At 45.1% G+C, this 16,864-nt stretch overlaps 1 protein-coding gene across 3 annotated transcripts in view; it reads right to left on the reverse strand.

Moving 5' to 3' along the window:
* parp10 (poly(ADP-ribose) polymerase family member 10) overlaps positions 1 to 16,533 on the reverse strand; it is a 33,886-nt gene extending 17,353 nt beyond the window's left edge. Inside the window, exons 1-8 of one of the 3 annotated variants that reach the window (XM_073055095.1) lie at positions 16,421 to 16,533; positions 11,997 to 12,188; positions 9,994 to 10,239; positions 5,369 to 5,599; positions 3,713 to 4,578; positions 2,251 to 2,463; positions 1,434 to 1,566; positions 244 to 1,269 (exon numbers count right to left, since the gene is read on the reverse strand). In XM_073055095.1, coding sequence (XP_072911196.1) covers positions 244 to 1,269; positions 1,434 to 1,566; positions 2,251 to 2,463; positions 3,713 to 4,578; positions 5,369 to 5,599; positions 9,994 to 10,239; positions 11,997 to 12,171 — 2,890 coding nt within the window. In that variant the 5' untranslated portion in view covers positions 12,172 to 12,188; positions 16,421 to 16,533. Of the gene's footprint in view, positions 1 to 243; positions 1,270 to 1,433; positions 1,567 to 2,250; positions 2,464 to 3,712; positions 4,579 to 5,368; positions 5,600 to 9,993; positions 10,240 to 11,996; positions 12,252 to 16,257; positions 16,281 to 16,420 lie in introns of those variants that run through there. The other 2 variants (XM_073055096.1, XM_073055097.1) reach the window with 2 other exon arrangements.
* Between the last annotated feature and the right edge of the window lie 331 nt (positions 16,534 to 16,864).

Genomic DNA, 16,864 nt, shown 5'->3' on the forward strand with positions numbered 1-16,864 from the left:
TAACATCCCAACAGAGTACCAAAAACTCTGACTTATGAACGCAATTGTGCCAAAAGATTTATTTATGACCCTATCTACCTGTGACAACACTTTCAAGGAATTATGGATCTGTACACAAGAAATTGCAGATACTGGAAATCCATAGCAACACACACAAAATGCTGGAGGAACACAGCAGGTCAGGCAGTTATCTATGGAGAGAAAGTCAAAACTGATTTAGAGAGACACAGAAATCATAATTACCAGAAGAACTAGTCAGAGATTTCCTCTCAACTTTAAGGGTCTCTGTTGCCCCAACACTGTATTCCGTCATTTGTTCGAAGTCAATGGTGAACGGCTGGTTGTCAAATATCACATCAATCTTCTTCTGCTTGCATTGAAAGGCTTTCTCAATGAAAGCATTGGCCTTCAACGTGTAAGGAATAGCAACACCTTGCCAGTTATGCCTGACCCACTGGACTGATTTGGCTAAGGAAGCTTCTTCCACTCTGGCCACCTCATCTTCGACGATCCACTGCACAAGTTGAGTAATGTTCTCCTTGGCGAGCATGACATACTCCACAAATCCACGGACTGTGACTTCATTCCCTTGCCCAACGATGGAGACAGCATGCTTGCGCTGAAGATACTCTAAGTAACTCTTGTATTCACTGGGCAGGTTCTGGAGGCAGGAGTGCTGAACCGACTGTTCACAAGTAAAAGATCGGATTTTCCTCTCTAGTTCGTCCACCAGCTGGTTGAAATCCATGTCAACGCTGCCATAGATTGTTAAGTGGGCAGAATTAGAAGCTCGTAGGGCATCGGCCATAGACATTTTGATAGCCTCTTCGAGCCCAGCTTCAGTGGACTCAATTTTGGATGCACGAATTGCAAGTTCCAGGTCTCTTTCGTCGATCTTTGACAGCTCTAGGACCCTCTGAAGATCCTCGTCTTCCTTGGTCTGCTGTAACCTGCTGTCCATGGAATACTGCAGCGCGAGGTACAATTGTGGATCATCCTCGGCATCCACCATCTCAGAACCAAAGCCGCAAGCGCCATTATTGTTATCATCTCCATCCTGGAATTTTCTGTTGCCATTGTCAATGCCAGCTTCCTCAATGTCATTATCTACCAAAGGAAGTATGTTAGAAGTCTGGTCAGTGTAGATATCCTCGTCATCCAAAACATTTTCACCAACATCTGCTGTTCTTTGAGAATTCAAAGTGGTTGCATCTTCACCTCTTTTCTGATCAGTGTCTTTGACTGATGCAAGCAAACTTCGGATCTCATCTGTAAAACATGGACAAAGAAATTAGTTTTGTGACACGTTCTCTGCAATTATTAGCACCATTGTTTAATGTTCCAAAACCATAAGATCATAAGCACATGCTGGATTATTGCTTCATGTTCATCAATAAAATCTGAGCATCTCATACAAGTAACTTTGTGCTCACTGAGGTCTGGAAGGTTCTCGTTCGGCTTGATAGCATTCGCTGGCTGTTGTTGGAACACTGTGAACTCTGTAGAAATGGGAGCATTTCTCTCGAACCTCGGCGTTCCCTGGTTCCGTTGGGTTTCCAGAGGATGCTGGTGGAGAAAGGCAGATTCAGGGTTAGAGATGGTGAGGTGACAGGGTTGGGTCCAGGCCATCGTAGTCCCAGCCCCAGCACAGCTGCTGTGGAGCTCATTGTCCAGCACTAGTGAAAACTCTCAGAGTCCGGACTATACAGCTTAAGTCAGACCATAGGACATAGGAACAGAATTAGACCGTCAAGTAAGCTCTGCCATTCCATCATGGCTGATTTATTATCCCTCTCAACTCCATTTAAGGGAGAGACTGGATAGGCAAGAGTATCACAGCACAGAAACTGGCCCTTGGGCCCATCTATACTGTGCTGGCCTGGTCTTCCGCTTAATCCCATCTGGCTGCATGGCTGGGTGAGGCTAGAACCAAGGTCAGAGGTGAAAGGTGAAATATTTCAAGGGGAACTTCTTCACTTAGAGGGTGGTACATGTGTGGAATGAGTTACCAACAGAAATGGTGGACATGGGTTTGCTGACGATGCTTAAGAGAAGTTGGAAGCTTATGGAGAGTAATGATCAGGTGCAGGTCGATAGGTCTAGGCAGGGTAACAGTACAGCATGGACTAGATGAGCCAAAAAGCCTGTTTCTGTGCTGTAATGCCCTATGACTCTAGTAGGTTAGCTGAATGGAGTGGGTCTTTGGGTCAGAAGGGCCTGTTACAGTACTGTTTCTCTAAAATACTCTACCTCCGACTGTGGCTTTATCCAGCAAGCTCTTTCCAGCCCAATCGTGCATCGATGCTTCCCCTCCAGCTGCTTGAGGATGTCAGCTCCGGTTCTCTCTAGTAGGAAGCGAGAGACGCCGGGTTCCTGCAGGGTTACAGTTCTAGAGCAGATGGTGGAGATGATGCTGCGGAGAAGCTCGTCCATCGTCTGACAGGCACTGGCCTGACCGGTCACCTGTCAAAGGGTGCAAGAGGAACTTGTTCAATTCACCACTGGCATGATCTGTACAGGGCAAATTCTCTCCTAAACCTCCGGGTAAACAAATTACGAATTACACTAATGTAAAATATCTCAAGCGCACAAAATCAGATATTGTTAGTGTAGGCACTAACGATTGGCTTCGGGGCACCTGAAGGAATTATAATGGAGTCTTTCCAGGGCTTGGGATCTGGAATTCAAAGATATAGGGGAAGTACAAAAGGCCAGAATTGGAGGAACAAGGATGCACAGGAAATTCTGGGGGAACTCAGTAGGTCAACTGCTGGTATCTGCAGAACTTCCTATGTAAACGGAGGCCCGGCGAGCTTTGTAGATCTGGTGCAGGTTACAGGGTTAGGGACATCAGCACAGTCAGAAATCAGCTTCTCAGTTGTGCAGGTCAGAGGAGGCTCAAGTCTCTGCCTTGTATGCAGAGTACTAGTGTTATTTGTGACACTGTTGCTAAACATAAGCTGGGAGGAGGATCTGCCACGGGTACGAGGGGTCAGCCAGGGCTGCCATGGTGCTCGAGGCGGGAGGGGTCACCCCGCATTGCCATGGCGCTCAGGGCGAGAGAGGTCACGCCCAGTTGTCAAATTGTCATGACATTAAGGGTGGGAGGGGTTCCCTTGTGTGGTCATGGTCTCCCTGCTTTCCAATGGCATTAGGGCTGACAACTTTGAGGTGGAGAGCACTGCTCCATCTCTGATGACCGCAGTGTTCTGGAGGTTTCCCAGAACCGGAAATGATGGAAGAGGAGAGGAAGGCGTGAGACCAGGTGGGAGCCGGGAGAGATAAGAACAAAAGAACATGATAGCGCAGCAGTTAGCTCAATGCTATTACAGTTCGAGGCATTCCAGAGGTCGGAGTTCAATTCCAGCGCTATTGGTAGGAAGTGTGAACGTTCTTCCTGTGTGCGTGGGTGTTTCCTCTGGGAGCTCCAGTTTCCTCCCACCGTGCAATAACCTAAGAGTTAGTCGGTTAATTCATCAGTGTAAATTGTTTCCTGAATAGGCAAGGGTTAAATAGATGGGTTGCTGGGTGCCACTGGTCATTGGGCCAGAAGACACTGCATCTCTACATAAATAAGAAATGATGGTACACAAGTGTAATGGGATGAAAAATAGACAAGGGGCAGATCTAAAAGAGGACCAAATTCATTAAAACAACTGTAACCTCAAAAAAAGAAATACAAGGAAAGTTGATCAGCTTAATGAAAGCCTACCCGTAGTCCAGTGACGTCACCTTCCAGTGGGAGGATGGAGACCTGCTCGTCTCCAGTGAGCAGGTCTTGGTTGTAATCCTGCAGGTATCTCAGCTTGCCAGGCTCCATTGCTATCACCGATTCCTGGAGCAGCGCCTCGTTCAGCAGGTTTTCCACCCGTCTCTCATTCTCCACTCTGAAGCTGGCAAGGGATATGAACCACACTTGGTCGCCAGCATCAGTCAGCCGGGTACTACAGTACTTCAGTGACGACAGCAGACTCTCCCACTCCACAGAGGTCAGCACGTAGAGCTGCTGGTCCTTCACCGAGATGCTGAACTGGGACACCTGCTGCTCGAGCAGACTAGCAGTCTCACGGGCAGCTGGGACTGACGGACCAGCCACTGACAGCATGCAGTCGCAGACACAGAAACAAGACCAAGGTTCCCTTGTAGCCAGCAAGTCCTGGAAATAATCCTGAATGTCAGTCCGGGAAAGGAATTCCGACAGGTCCTGGCTGATAGGGACATCCACGTGTGCCACATTGTTGAGGAATTCCACAATTCGGCTCTCCGCTTCCCGGACCTGCTGAGAGTCCGTTCCGCTTACACGGATGACATTATTGTTGTCTGCCTCCACGGACAGGTCCTGGTAGACCTTCATCAGATCCTGCAGCAACCTACCTGAATGCAGGGCTTTCATTTTCAGAGCATCGGGGACATTTATCATGCTCGAACGTCCGTCGGCCAATGCCTCGGGTCTGACATCCTCCCCGCTTTTGTCACTCTGCTGGACAGCATTGAGGGAGTGGAGGAAGCTGTAATAAGGGCGTACGCTCAGCTTCTGTTGTTGAAGCATGTGCTCCTTCTGCAGAACTCTGTCCACAACTGCAAGACAGGCAGAGAACTCAGTGAATACTTACAAGTACACAACAGCGTACAGTGCAAGGTGAAGGACCCAGCCCAGAAGTGAAAGTCATTTAAAATTCCTTTCACACAACTTTTGAGAGGAGATTTACCAGGATACTGCCTGGGAATAGACAGCATGTCTTATGAAGATAGGTTGAGAGAGCTAGTGCTTTTCTCTTTGGAGTGAAGGAGAATGAGAGGCAACTTGATAGAGGTGTGCAAAATGATAAGAGGCATAGAGAGCAAACACGAGGAAATCTATAGATGCTGGAAACTCAAGCAACACACACAAAATGCTGGGGGAATGCAGCAGGCCAGGCAGCACCTATAGGAAGAAGTACTGTCGACATTTCGGGCCGGGACCCTTCTTCCTATAGGTGCTGCCTGGCCTGCTGCGTTCCACCAGCATTTTGTGTGTGTTGCTCAGAGGCATAGAGAGAGTGGACAGCTGGAGACTTTTTCCCCAGGGTGGAAATGGTTAGTACAAGGGGAAAGGGGACATAATGTTAAGGTGTTGGGAGGGACATCAGAAGTAGATTTTTTCCCCACAGTGGTTTATGGAATGTTCTGCCGGGGTGGTGTTAAGAGGCAGATAAATCAGGGACATTTAAGGGACTTTCAGAGAGACGCATGGATGAAAGAATAATGGAAGGCAATGTGAGAGGGAAGGGTAAGATTGATCTTGGAGCAGGTTGAAGGTTCAGCACCAGCATTATGGGCCGAAGGGCTGGACTATACTGTTCTATGTTCCAAGTTCTATAATTCCTACCTTCCCAATCCTGGAATTCAACGATGGCTTTTCCTCCTGTAATCATGGTGACATTCAGCACGGTTCCCCCACTGCTCCGTCGGCTCTCAAAGTACAGGCGCATAAGCTCCTCATCATCGATGGGGCTGAGATTTTCCACCAGGATGCGGTCTGTATGGGGAAGCTGATCCACTTGTACCAGGGCACCTTGCAGACGTTTGGTGCTAGTTTTTTTCTTCACTTCTTCAAACGCTGAAACATTAAAAGTTGGTTGGAAGTTTTCCAATAGCATGTAGTGCAGTCATTTGAAAATACACTCAATGGCTACTTTATCAGGTACACCGGCTCGTCAATGAAAATGTCTAATCAGCCAATCATGTGGCAGCAACACAAAGCATAAAAGCATGTAGACAAGGTCACTAGATTCAGTTGTTGGTCAGACCCAACAACAGAATGGGAAAAAAAAAGAGATCTAAGTGACTTTGACCTTGGAATGATTGTTGGTACCAGATGGGCTGGCTTGACTATCTCAGAAACTGCCAATCTCCCGGGATTTTCACACACAACAGTCTCTAGGGTTTATAGAGAACGGTGCAAAAGACAGAAAACCTCCAGTGAGCGGCAGTTTTGTGGGTGAAATGCCTTGTTAATGAGAGAGGTCAGAGGAGAATGGGTAGATTGATTCAAGCTGACAATAACTCAGATAACCACACGTAACAACAGTGGAGTGCAGAAAAACATTTCTGAATGTACAACGTATTGAACCTTGAAATGAATGGGCTGCAGCAGCAGACCAGGAACATAAACTCAGTGGCCACTTTATTAGATACGTGATAAAGTACCCTATGTGAAGTATGGGTGTGTTACAATACACATAGCTGCACCTGTGATATAGGCATACATGCTGGTAGCTGTTCTAAATCAAGCTTAAGGGGTTGACACATGTTCCAAAGCTCCCAATGTCATAGAGACCAATAGCACAGGAATAGGCCATTCAGTCCAACCTGACTATGGTGACCATCAAATACCCACCTATACTAAGCAACACACACAAAATGCTGATGGAACACAGCAGGCCAGGCAGCATCTACAGGAAAAAGCACTGTCTATATTTCAGGCTGAGACCTTTCGTCAGGACGAGCTAAAAGGAAAGATAGTAAAAGATTTGAAAGTATGAGGGGGAGGGGGAAGTCTGAAATGATAGGAGAAGACCGGAGGGGGTGGGGTGAAGCTAAGAGCTGGAAAGGTGATTGGCAAAAGGGATACACAGCTGGAGAAGGGGGAGGATCATGGGACAGGAGGACTAGGGAGAAAGAAAGGGGGAGGGGAGCACCAGAGGGAGATGGAGAACAGGCAGAGTGATGGGCAGAGAGAGAGAAAAAATATTCCTCCTGTGTGTTGCTTGGATTTCCAGCATCTGCAGATTTCCTCGTGTTTACCCACCTATACTAATCACATTTACTACCATCTAGTCCATAACCCGATGAAGGGTCTCGACCCAAAATGTTTATTTCTCTCCATAGATGCTGCCTGACTTGCTGAGATCCTCTAGCGTTCCATGTGTCCATAAGCTTCTCTACTTTGGCAGCTCACATTCTCATTCAGATACTTCTTGTATGAGGCTCTCTGCAGTGTGCTCCAGATTCCAATCACTCTCTGGGTGAAACAGTCCTTCCTCAGACCCCTCTCTGACGTCCTCCTTCCATTAACCTATAAAGATTAGCCAGCTCCATCATGGGCACTAGCCTCCCCCCCCACCCCCTAACCAACAAGGACATCTTCAAAAGGTGGCATCTCAAGAAGGCAGCATCCATCATCAAGAACCGTCACCGCCCATGACATGCTCTCTTCTCATTGCCAGCATCAATGAAGAGGTACAAAAGTCTGAAGATACACACACACCCCCCCCCCCCCCCAACATTCACTGCTAACCCCTCGTCATGCAGTCACACAGTGCGGCACCAAGCCCTCATGGCATTGGGGGAAGACATTGACATGGATAGAAAACTGGTTGGCAGATAGAAAGCAAAGGGTAGTGATGAATGGGTGTTTCTCGGAATGGCAGGTGGTGACTAGTGGGGTGCCACAGGGCTCGGTATTGGGACCACAGCTGTTTACGATTTACGTCAACGATTTAGATGAAGGCATTGAGAATAACATCAGCAAGTTTGCTGATGATACTAAGCTGGGTGGCAGTGTGACGTGATGAGGATGTTAGGAGAATTCAGGGTGACTTGGATAGGCTGGGTGAGTGGGCAGATACTTGGCAGATGATGTTTAATGTGAATAAGTGTGAGGTTATCCACTTTGCGAGTAAGAACAGGAAGGCAGATTATTATCTGAAAGGTGTAAAGTTAGGTAAGGGAGAAATACAAAGAGATCTAGGAGTCCTTGTTCATCAGTCACTGAAGGTGAATGAGCAAGTGCAGCAGGCAGTGAAGAAGGCTAACGGAATGTTGACCTTTATTACAAAGGGAATTGAGTACAAGAGCAAGGAAATCCTCTTGCATTTGTACAGGGCCCTGGTGAGACCACACCTGGAGTATTGTGTACAGTTTTGGTCTCCAGGGTTAAGGAAGGACATCCTGGCTGTAGAGGAAGTGCAGCGTAGATTCACAAGGTTAATTCCTGGGATGTCAGGATTGTCTTACGCAGAGAGGTTAGAGAGACTGGGCTTGTACACGCTGGAATTAAGAAGATTGAGAGGGGATCTGATTGCAACATATAAGATTATTAAGGGATTGGACAAGATAGAGGCAGGAAATATGTTCCAGATGCTGGGAGAGTCCAGTACCAGAGGGCATAGTTTGAGAATAAGGGGTAGGTCATTTAGGACAGAGTTAAGGAAAAACTTCTTCTCCCAGAGAGTTGTGGAGGTCTGGAATGCACTGCCTCGGAAGGCAGTGGAAGCCAATTCTCTGGCTGCTTTCAAGAAGGAGCTAGATAGGTATCTTATGGATAGGGGAATCAAGGGATATGGGGACAAGGCAGGAACCAGGTATTGATAGTAGATGATCAGCCATGATCTCAAAATGGCGGTGCAGGCTCGAAGGGCCGAATGGTCTACTTCTGCACCTATTGTCTATTGACCACATCAATGGTGACGTGTTTTGGCAGATGTGACTGAGGAGCTTGCTGGGTAAGTTCAAGAGCACTTAGTAACCGGGACTCAAATCACACATGACCAAGACTGGGTGAAGGGGCATGTCCCAGAGTGACGGACATGTGTCACAGCTAAATCATTTCAACGTCATTGCAATCACTGTTATCATCATCAGCTTACTTCAGATTAGGTGTGAGCATCACCAATAGCCTGCTTTGGCCTAGCAACATAGATGCTATGGCCAAGAAAGTGCCACCTTCTCAGGCGGAGGGAGAAATTTGGCATTTCCCCATTGAACCTCACCATTTTTTTTAAAAACAAACACACCACAGACATCCAGATGCATCTGGTGTTTTGGGTTGAGACCCTTCAGCAAGGCTGCAGAAAAAAGATGAGGAGCAGATTTAAATCTAGTCATCTTTTTCTCTCCAGGTCTCGGCCTGAAATGTCGACTGTTCTCTTTTCCATAGATGCTGCCTGGCCTGCTGAGTTCCTCTAGCATCTTGAGTGTGTGGCTTGGATTTCCAGCATCTGCAGCTTTTCTCGTCTGTCCGGATGCATCAAGGCAACTGCTCTGCCCAAGACCACAATCAACTGCAGAGAGTTGTGGACTGAGCTCAGCATGTCACAGGAACCAGCCATGCCTCAATCATATCTGACTACATTTTGTGCTGCTTCAGTAAAGCAGCCACCATAATCAAAGATCCCTTCAACCCAGACAATTTTCTCTTCTCTTCCCTCTTCCATCAGGTAGAAGATACAAAGGCCTGAAAAGCACACACAAGGCTCAAGGACAGCTTCAATCCCACTGTTATAAGGCTACTGAATGGACCTACAGGTGTCTCCCCCCCACCCCCACAGAGGTAGAGTATTCCTATGAAACCTTTCTTAAGCCGAAATGGCATAAAGTGAAGAACCATTAACTTATATGGGAAAATTTTTCAAAATCCTCTTTGTAATGCGAGAACAGGTCACTAATGTAGGTCTTTTGTAAAAGCGAAGTGGCGTAAAGCAAACATTTGTAAAGCGGGGGACACCTGTATTGTATGATACAATGCATCCTGACCTCACAGTCTAGCTGATTATGACCTTGTTCCTGAACTGCACTTTCTCTGTAAGTGTGACACTTTATTCTGCATTATTGTTTTACCTTGTTCTACCTCAATGCAGCGTGTAATATTTTATCTGTATGAACAGTGTGTAAGATAAGCTTTTCATTATATCTTTGTACAGTGACAATAATAAAGCAATTCCATGTACTTCCTCAACGCACTGATGTATTGGAATGATTCTGATGTGATGACAGCTGTTCGGTTCTGTGTGGATGACAAAGTATTCAGGAGATGGGAGGGGTGTGGGTTGGTGGGCCTTGGCAGGAAAACAGTTCAGCAAGTACACGGTGACTCCAATTTTCCAGGGCCTTTTTTTTTTTAAGAACAGAATTCAAATTTCATGTCTGGTCTTACGGGAATTGATCTCTGCCCCTGGGGTTTATAGGCAGGCCTTCATCATTACTGGAGTCCACTCTTATTGATACACTTACCCTCTGTACACAATGCTTCCTGGAGGTGAACAAGCGCTTGTGCCCTGTCCGGGCTGAAGTGCACTGTGAACTGTTCAGACTCCAGTCCTGTGATAAACTCCACGAAGAGCAACAGGATGTCATCTGAAATCTCGGGGGCCAGGTCGCGGATCAGTATGGCTCTCGGATCACGCGGCGCAGCTTTCTTCACAATGAGCCTGACGTCTTGGAATGTGTGTTCTGACCTCGACAAAACTTGCTGAGCATCTGTAACCAGTAGGAAGAGGGGATGCCTCAGAATGGAATGGAGAATCAGAATTGTAGATAGATAGATAGATAAGATACGATACTTTATTCATCCCCATGGGGAAATTCAACTTTTTTCCAATGTCCCATACACTTGTTGTAGCAAAACTGATTACATACAATACTTAACTCAGTAAAAAAAAAAAAAATGATATGCATCTAAATCACTATCTCAAAAAGCATTAATAATAGCTTTTAAAAAGTTCTTAAGTCCTGGCGGTAGAATTGTAAAGCCTAATGGCATTGGGGAGTATTGACCTCTTCATCCTGTCTGAGGAGCATTGCATCGATAGTAACCTGTCGCTGAAACTGCTTCTCTGTCTCTGGATGGTGCTATGTAGAGGATGTTCAGAGTTATCCATAATTGACCGTAGCCTACTCAGCGCCCTTCGCTCAGCTACCGATGTTAAACTCTCCAGTACTTTGCCCACGACAGAGCCCGCCTTCCTTACCAGCTTATTAAGACGTGAGGCGTCCCTCTTCTTAATGCTTCCTCCCCAACACGCCACCACAAAGAAGAGGGCGCTCTCCACAACTGACCTATAGAACATCTTCAGCATCTCACTACAGACATTGAATGACGCCAACCTTCTTAGGAAGTACAATCGACTCTGTGCCTTCCTGCACAAGGCATCTGTGTTGGCAGTCCAGTCTAGCTTCTCGTCTAACTGTACTCCCAGATACTTGTAAACAAATCCTTTCAGCCATGCTGACTTTCCACCTTCACCAAACCCATTTGTCTACATTAACCTCGTAACCCCCTACACCTACCCATGAACCATCCAGCACAACCCTAATCACTACAGTTTAGCAGCACTATGACCGCTTTGCCTTCAAATGGACTTAGATTTTTTTGTTCTAATTAAGATCATCTTTATTTAACTGAGCTACATGGATACATACAGTGAAAAGCTTTGCTTGTGTCAAACATGTGCTGTGGGCAGCCTGCAGGTGTCGCCATGCTTCCAATGCCAACGTAGCATGCCCACAATTTACTAACTTTAATGATACATCTTTTTGAAAAGTGGGAAGAAACTGGAGCACCTAGAGAAAACATGCTAACTCATTACAGACAGCAGCAGAAATTGACATTGTGAAGCTTTACACTATTATACTACAGTACTGCCCTCATGTTCTTTCTTGTAAAAATTGTATGTAATATGCTTTGGTTGCAAATGCTGCTTATCTGATGCCATGTGCCTGTGAAGATATGATGTGCATACGTGTACTTATGTATGTGATAATAATCTCAATTTTTGTATGGTCATCCCATGCTCCAGTTTCCTGCCATATTCCAAAGATGTACATTAATAGGTGTTAGCATGCCCTCAACTTACTATGTTGGCACCAAAGCATGCCCCACTAATCACCTTAAAATTATGCCCCCTCATATTAGCCATTCCTGCCTGGGGAAACATAGAACAGACAGCCAGCACCTTTCTCCCCCAGGGTAGAAATGACTAATACCAGGGAGCATAATCTTAAGACGATTCTTCCTGCTCTGCTGAGTTCCTCCAGCTCAAGATTTTCAACATTTGCAGAATCCTTTTGTGTTTCTGAGTCAGTCCCTCAAGTCTGTCTCCACATTCAAGAAGAACTGATATTTGACCACAGCTTGACCTTTTACTCTGATCTCATTTCTCCCTACATTTTTGCCTACTATCCAATAACCCTCTTCCCCCTCTCCCCTCCCTGAAATCCTCTCCTAGGCATTTCACCTGCTGGGTTCTCGAAGGTGATCACAGCGCGGTCTTCTTCCCAAGTTATGTGTGAAATGGGTCCTCCCCCTGAGCGTCGGTTGCACTCAAAGTACAAGGCGAGAATGTCGTTGGGTATGTCCTTGGTGCCGCACACTTCCAACACCCGATCATCACTCGAACGTTGCTCCCCCATCTTGGCTTCCTGTGACACTAAGGGTGGTGAGAGATTAGTCAAAAGGCTCTCTTTGCCACCGTTTGAAATCCCAATATTGTCTGTTGAAGATAGAAAGCATAATACAGCTAAAGAACACAATAATACTGAAAGGCCTATATAGACTGGAAAACAATATCAGGGCAGGATAGAGTGTAAAACCTACCAAAAAAGTGCAGTGCAGGTAAAAGACAAAATGCAAAATCATACGAATATTGAAAGGCTGAGATGGACTGGATAGTTGATTCTGGTTAATTGGGCCATCAATTAATCAGTGGCAGCTGCTTATCTGGGACAGTTCAAAGAACAAAAATGAATTGAGAAAATACCCACTAGTATCAATCACATGCACTTGTGCGGCCATTAGACACTACATCATGCTGTGAGCAAACAGTTTCTAAATAGCATCAGTTAAGCATGTTTGTGTTCAAAAAGCAGCGATTTTTATCACTGATAGTTGGCAAGAAATAAGCAGTAAGACAATTTAGAACTGTTTTGCTCACTGCAGTTTCAAGCACTCAGACCTGCAGATGCCAGAAATGACCAGAAGTGAAAATGAAATTATTTCACTACCTCAATAAGTTAAAAACTACAAAGAGTTTGAAGGTACTGGCAATCATATTGAATATTACAATGGAAACAAAGATTTGAGCATGCAGTCATCAACAGCATTGCATGAAGATGTCTGCGCTGATCTTGTTCAGTTGCAGTCAAAAGAACATGACGCAGATAAATTCCTCTGTCGTTATGTATCGGGAACTAATACACAGTTTTATAGTACTGTAGTAGTATTGACAGTGTTCTAATTTGTTCTGTATCTCATTTTAGATACATAATTTGTAACAACACACACAAAATGCTGGTGGAACACATGTCGATGTTTTGGGCCGAGATCCTTCGTCATAATTTACATAATTTGTAACTTAGTTTGTCTTTTCTATACCTTTTTAAACTACTTTCGTGAAACTGGCTAATTGGGGCAGCTGTTTAGTTGGGCAAAATGTACTGGTCCCAACGTGTCCCAATTAACTGGAATACATGTTACTATCTTGAGATTTAACTTCTTGCAGGCACTTATGAAAAACAAATAAATACAATGCGTGAAAAACTATACACAAGACTATGTGCAAAAGAAGACAAATTGTGCAAATAATAAAAAATAATACTGAGAATATCTGCTTACTAAAACGACCTAAGGCTCTTGTACATTTCCCCCCCACCCCCCACCGATGGTGACAGCAAGAAGAGGGCATGGCCTGGATGGTGGGTGGGGGGGCTCCTTATGTTGGATGCTGCTTTCTTGTGGTAGTGCTCATTTAAAATCTGTTCAGTGGTGGGGAGGGCTTTGCCTGAAATGGACTGGGTACAGGAACGCACATTGCTGGGAAGTCCCATTTGTTTAGCACATACCTTCATAGCAGCAGGTGCAGCAAGACTGAAAGTGGAACTCCCGAGCTCACTAGCTGAACTTTGGAGCTATTTCAGAGCTGTGATGACATTGGACTTCTTGCTAAGCCAGCAGCAAAGTGGGAAATTCCCAACACCCACACTTACGAACTTGCCCTCATAAACGAGTTACTACCATCAGGAAGGAGATTCAGGAGTTTTAGGCCCCACACCACCATTTTCTCAGTATTATTTATTTTTCATTTACACAATTTGCCTTCTTTTGCACATTGGTTGGTTGTCAATCTTTATGTATTGTTTTTCCATTAATTCCTTATGTTCCTGTAAATGCCTGAAAGAAAATGAATCTCATGGTGACATATGTACTTTGAAAACAAATTTACTTTGGCTACTTTAAAGTTTCAGGGTTTTTCCGTTTTTTTAAAAATGTATTCTTTAAAAAGCACATCCTTATGTTAAACTGCAATCAAAAGCATAATTACAATTTCCATCCCTTGTCACCAAACTGGCAGCTTCCACAATTGGATAAAAGCCAGAGAGGCATTTTGTAAATGTGGCGCTAATGATTAAATCAAAGTCAAAGTAAACTTATTATCAAAGTATGTATATATGACTATAAACAAGCCTGAAATTCATTAAATGAGAGTACAGCCAGAAAAATGCATTGAAGTAAACACAGAACTCCAGTGTATTAAATGTGTAATCATAAAATAAAGAACAGTACAGACTCTTCAGTCCCAATGTTGTACAAGGTCAATCTAACCCTTCCCTCCCACACAGCCCTCCAATCAATTGAAGAACAAGGGGATTGGGGGTGGGGAAAGAAATATCTCATAAGAGAGCATTATTATTTTCTGAATATCAATAGGCAAAACTTGCCTTGAAACATTTAGTGTTAAGTGAAAATCCATCACAAGCTTAGTGCCTAGACAGATGGCATTTGCACAGAAAACAGAAGTGTTTTCAAATGTACAGCTATTCAGAAGAATATTACTAGTGTTTTAGATTTTTGGATATAAATATATAATATTTTGTGTCAAATGTCTAAAATTACAGTCACTAACAACTTTGTGCATTAAATCTCCTCTCTGCCCCCTCTATTTCAAAGAACCACAAGGCCAGTACTTATTTCATGACTAAGTCCCCACAGCCTTGTCAACATGACTACAGTCACTTTGTACCTAGAACTGTAAGTGGATATCGATAAGGTTGAAAGAGTATAGAGAAGATTTGCAGGGACTTATCGTTGTCCACTATACCACCAAGATTTGGGGTGTAGTGGACAGTGAGAAAGGCTATGAAACTTTATAGTGGGATCTGGACCAGCCAGTCTTATGGGAATTAAAACTCTGCCTCTGGGGTTTAAAGGCAGGCCTTTAGAGAACACATCCATAATTCCTTGAAAGTGACATCACAGGTAGATAAAATCATAAGGAAAGCTTTTGGCACATTTAAAAAAAAATTGAATCAGAGTACTGAGTACAGGAGCTGGAATGTTATGCTGAAGTTGTAGATGATGCTAGAGTATTGTGTGCAGTTCTGGACACCCAAGTACAGGAAAAAGGTCGATAGGACTGGAATAGGATGGCAACAGTTTCCTGCACCAATTAAGCAGCATAGCTTCCAAATAAATGAAGGGAATCCTGGCTATTTTCTCAGTTAGTATTTATTCTTCAAGAATTGTCCCAAATAAGTGATTAACCGATGGCCTGTTGTATTTATTTACCTTGTTAACTCAGGCGACAAGGAGATTTCATTTCTTAGACCAAACTAACATACAAGGATTTTACAGCACTAGGGAGGCTCTGATTAGTAAAGATGCTGCCAAAGCAGAAGAATTTCAATTATGAACAAAGAATGGGTTGATTTGAATTGTTTTCTTTAAAGATGTAATCAAGCCTCATAAAATGAGTTACCTGGAGAGTAACCATGATCTGAGAGGAACACAATAAATGCTGGGAGATCTCAGCAGGTCAGGTAGTGTCTATGGAGGGGAATGTTTCAGACCAACACCCTTCATCAGGACCAATCTCAGCCCACCTATCTACATAGATGCTGCCTGACCTGCTGAGTTCCTTCAGCATTTTGTGTGTGCACTGATCTGGATTTCCAGCATCTGCAGAATCTCGTATTTACAAACAGGGAGGATAACTTTATTTTGGCAGTAGTTAAATCCATAATAAACATATGGGATTAGAGGCGAACTGGACTAGGAAAAGATTATTTCACGAAGTGGTGAGGGTGAATGGTAAACATCATAAGACATAGGAGCAGAATTATGCCAGTCTGGTCTGCCAGAATCCCTCTCAACCCCATTCTCCTGCCTTATTACTTCTCTACCCCAACACTTCACCTTATCCCTTCCTCCTCCCCTATATCTATATCTTCCACTTCACTGCTCCTTCTCCCCCCACCCTGCAGAGGGTGAGCCCAGGCTCCAGTTCGGTACCGATGAAACACGAAGCAGGAACTAAAAAACCCGGAAAGGAGGGAAAACGAAACCGAAAGTAAAAGTACAGGAAAGCGGGGCACTCTTAAGTTTCAGCGAAAGGGAAGACCACCCCCACCCACCACTCCCGAACCTGAACCTGGCCGGTAACAGCCCCATCCCTTCGCCAACTCCATTCCCTCACCCCCAGCAGCCCGCCCTCATCTCCCTACCTCACCGTCTGGGCGAAGGCGTAGGGTGACAGTCAAACCGATCCCCTCCCCCTAACGACCGAACATCCCGCCGCTTCGGTTCCGGCCAGAGACCGACGCAGATTTCAGTCCCCCCACGCCTGGAACTACTCGGCCCCGTTGCCCGGGGGTGACGGACACTCACCGAGGGAAGAGCCGGGATCTGGGCCGCAAAGCGGCGGTGGCGATTTCCAGCGCAGCACCAACAACGGCAAACGCAGCCGAGGGCGGAGACGTGCCCGCCCTTTTCAGCAAGAGCAAACACGCCCACAGACCAGACTCGCAGGCCTTTCCGCCCACAGCGCCTATCTCAGCCCCATTCCACAGCGCTAGCATTGTTGTATTCCTCGGAGTTTCAGAAAAGTGAGAGATGTAACCAGATGTGTAAAATACCAAGGGACGCTTCACAGGGTAGATGTTCAAAAATTCAAAGTTTTGTACTTCTAAATATATTTTAATATCAAAGTACATATATATCACCATGTACTGCCCTGAAATTCATTTTCTTGAGGGTATTCACAGTGGAAGAAGACAATATCCCATGCACCATCAATCTACAGATCATGCCATTCAAGGAGTTGGGCTATAT

The sequence above is a fragment of the Hemitrygon akajei genome, chromosome 8, assembly GCF_048418815.1.
Source record: "Hemitrygon akajei chromosome 8, sHemAka1.3, whole genome shotgun sequence".
In the NCBI taxonomy this organism is placed as follows: domain Eukaryota; kingdom Metazoa; phylum Chordata; class Chondrichthyes; order Myliobatiformes; family Dasyatidae; genus Hemitrygon; species Hemitrygon akajei.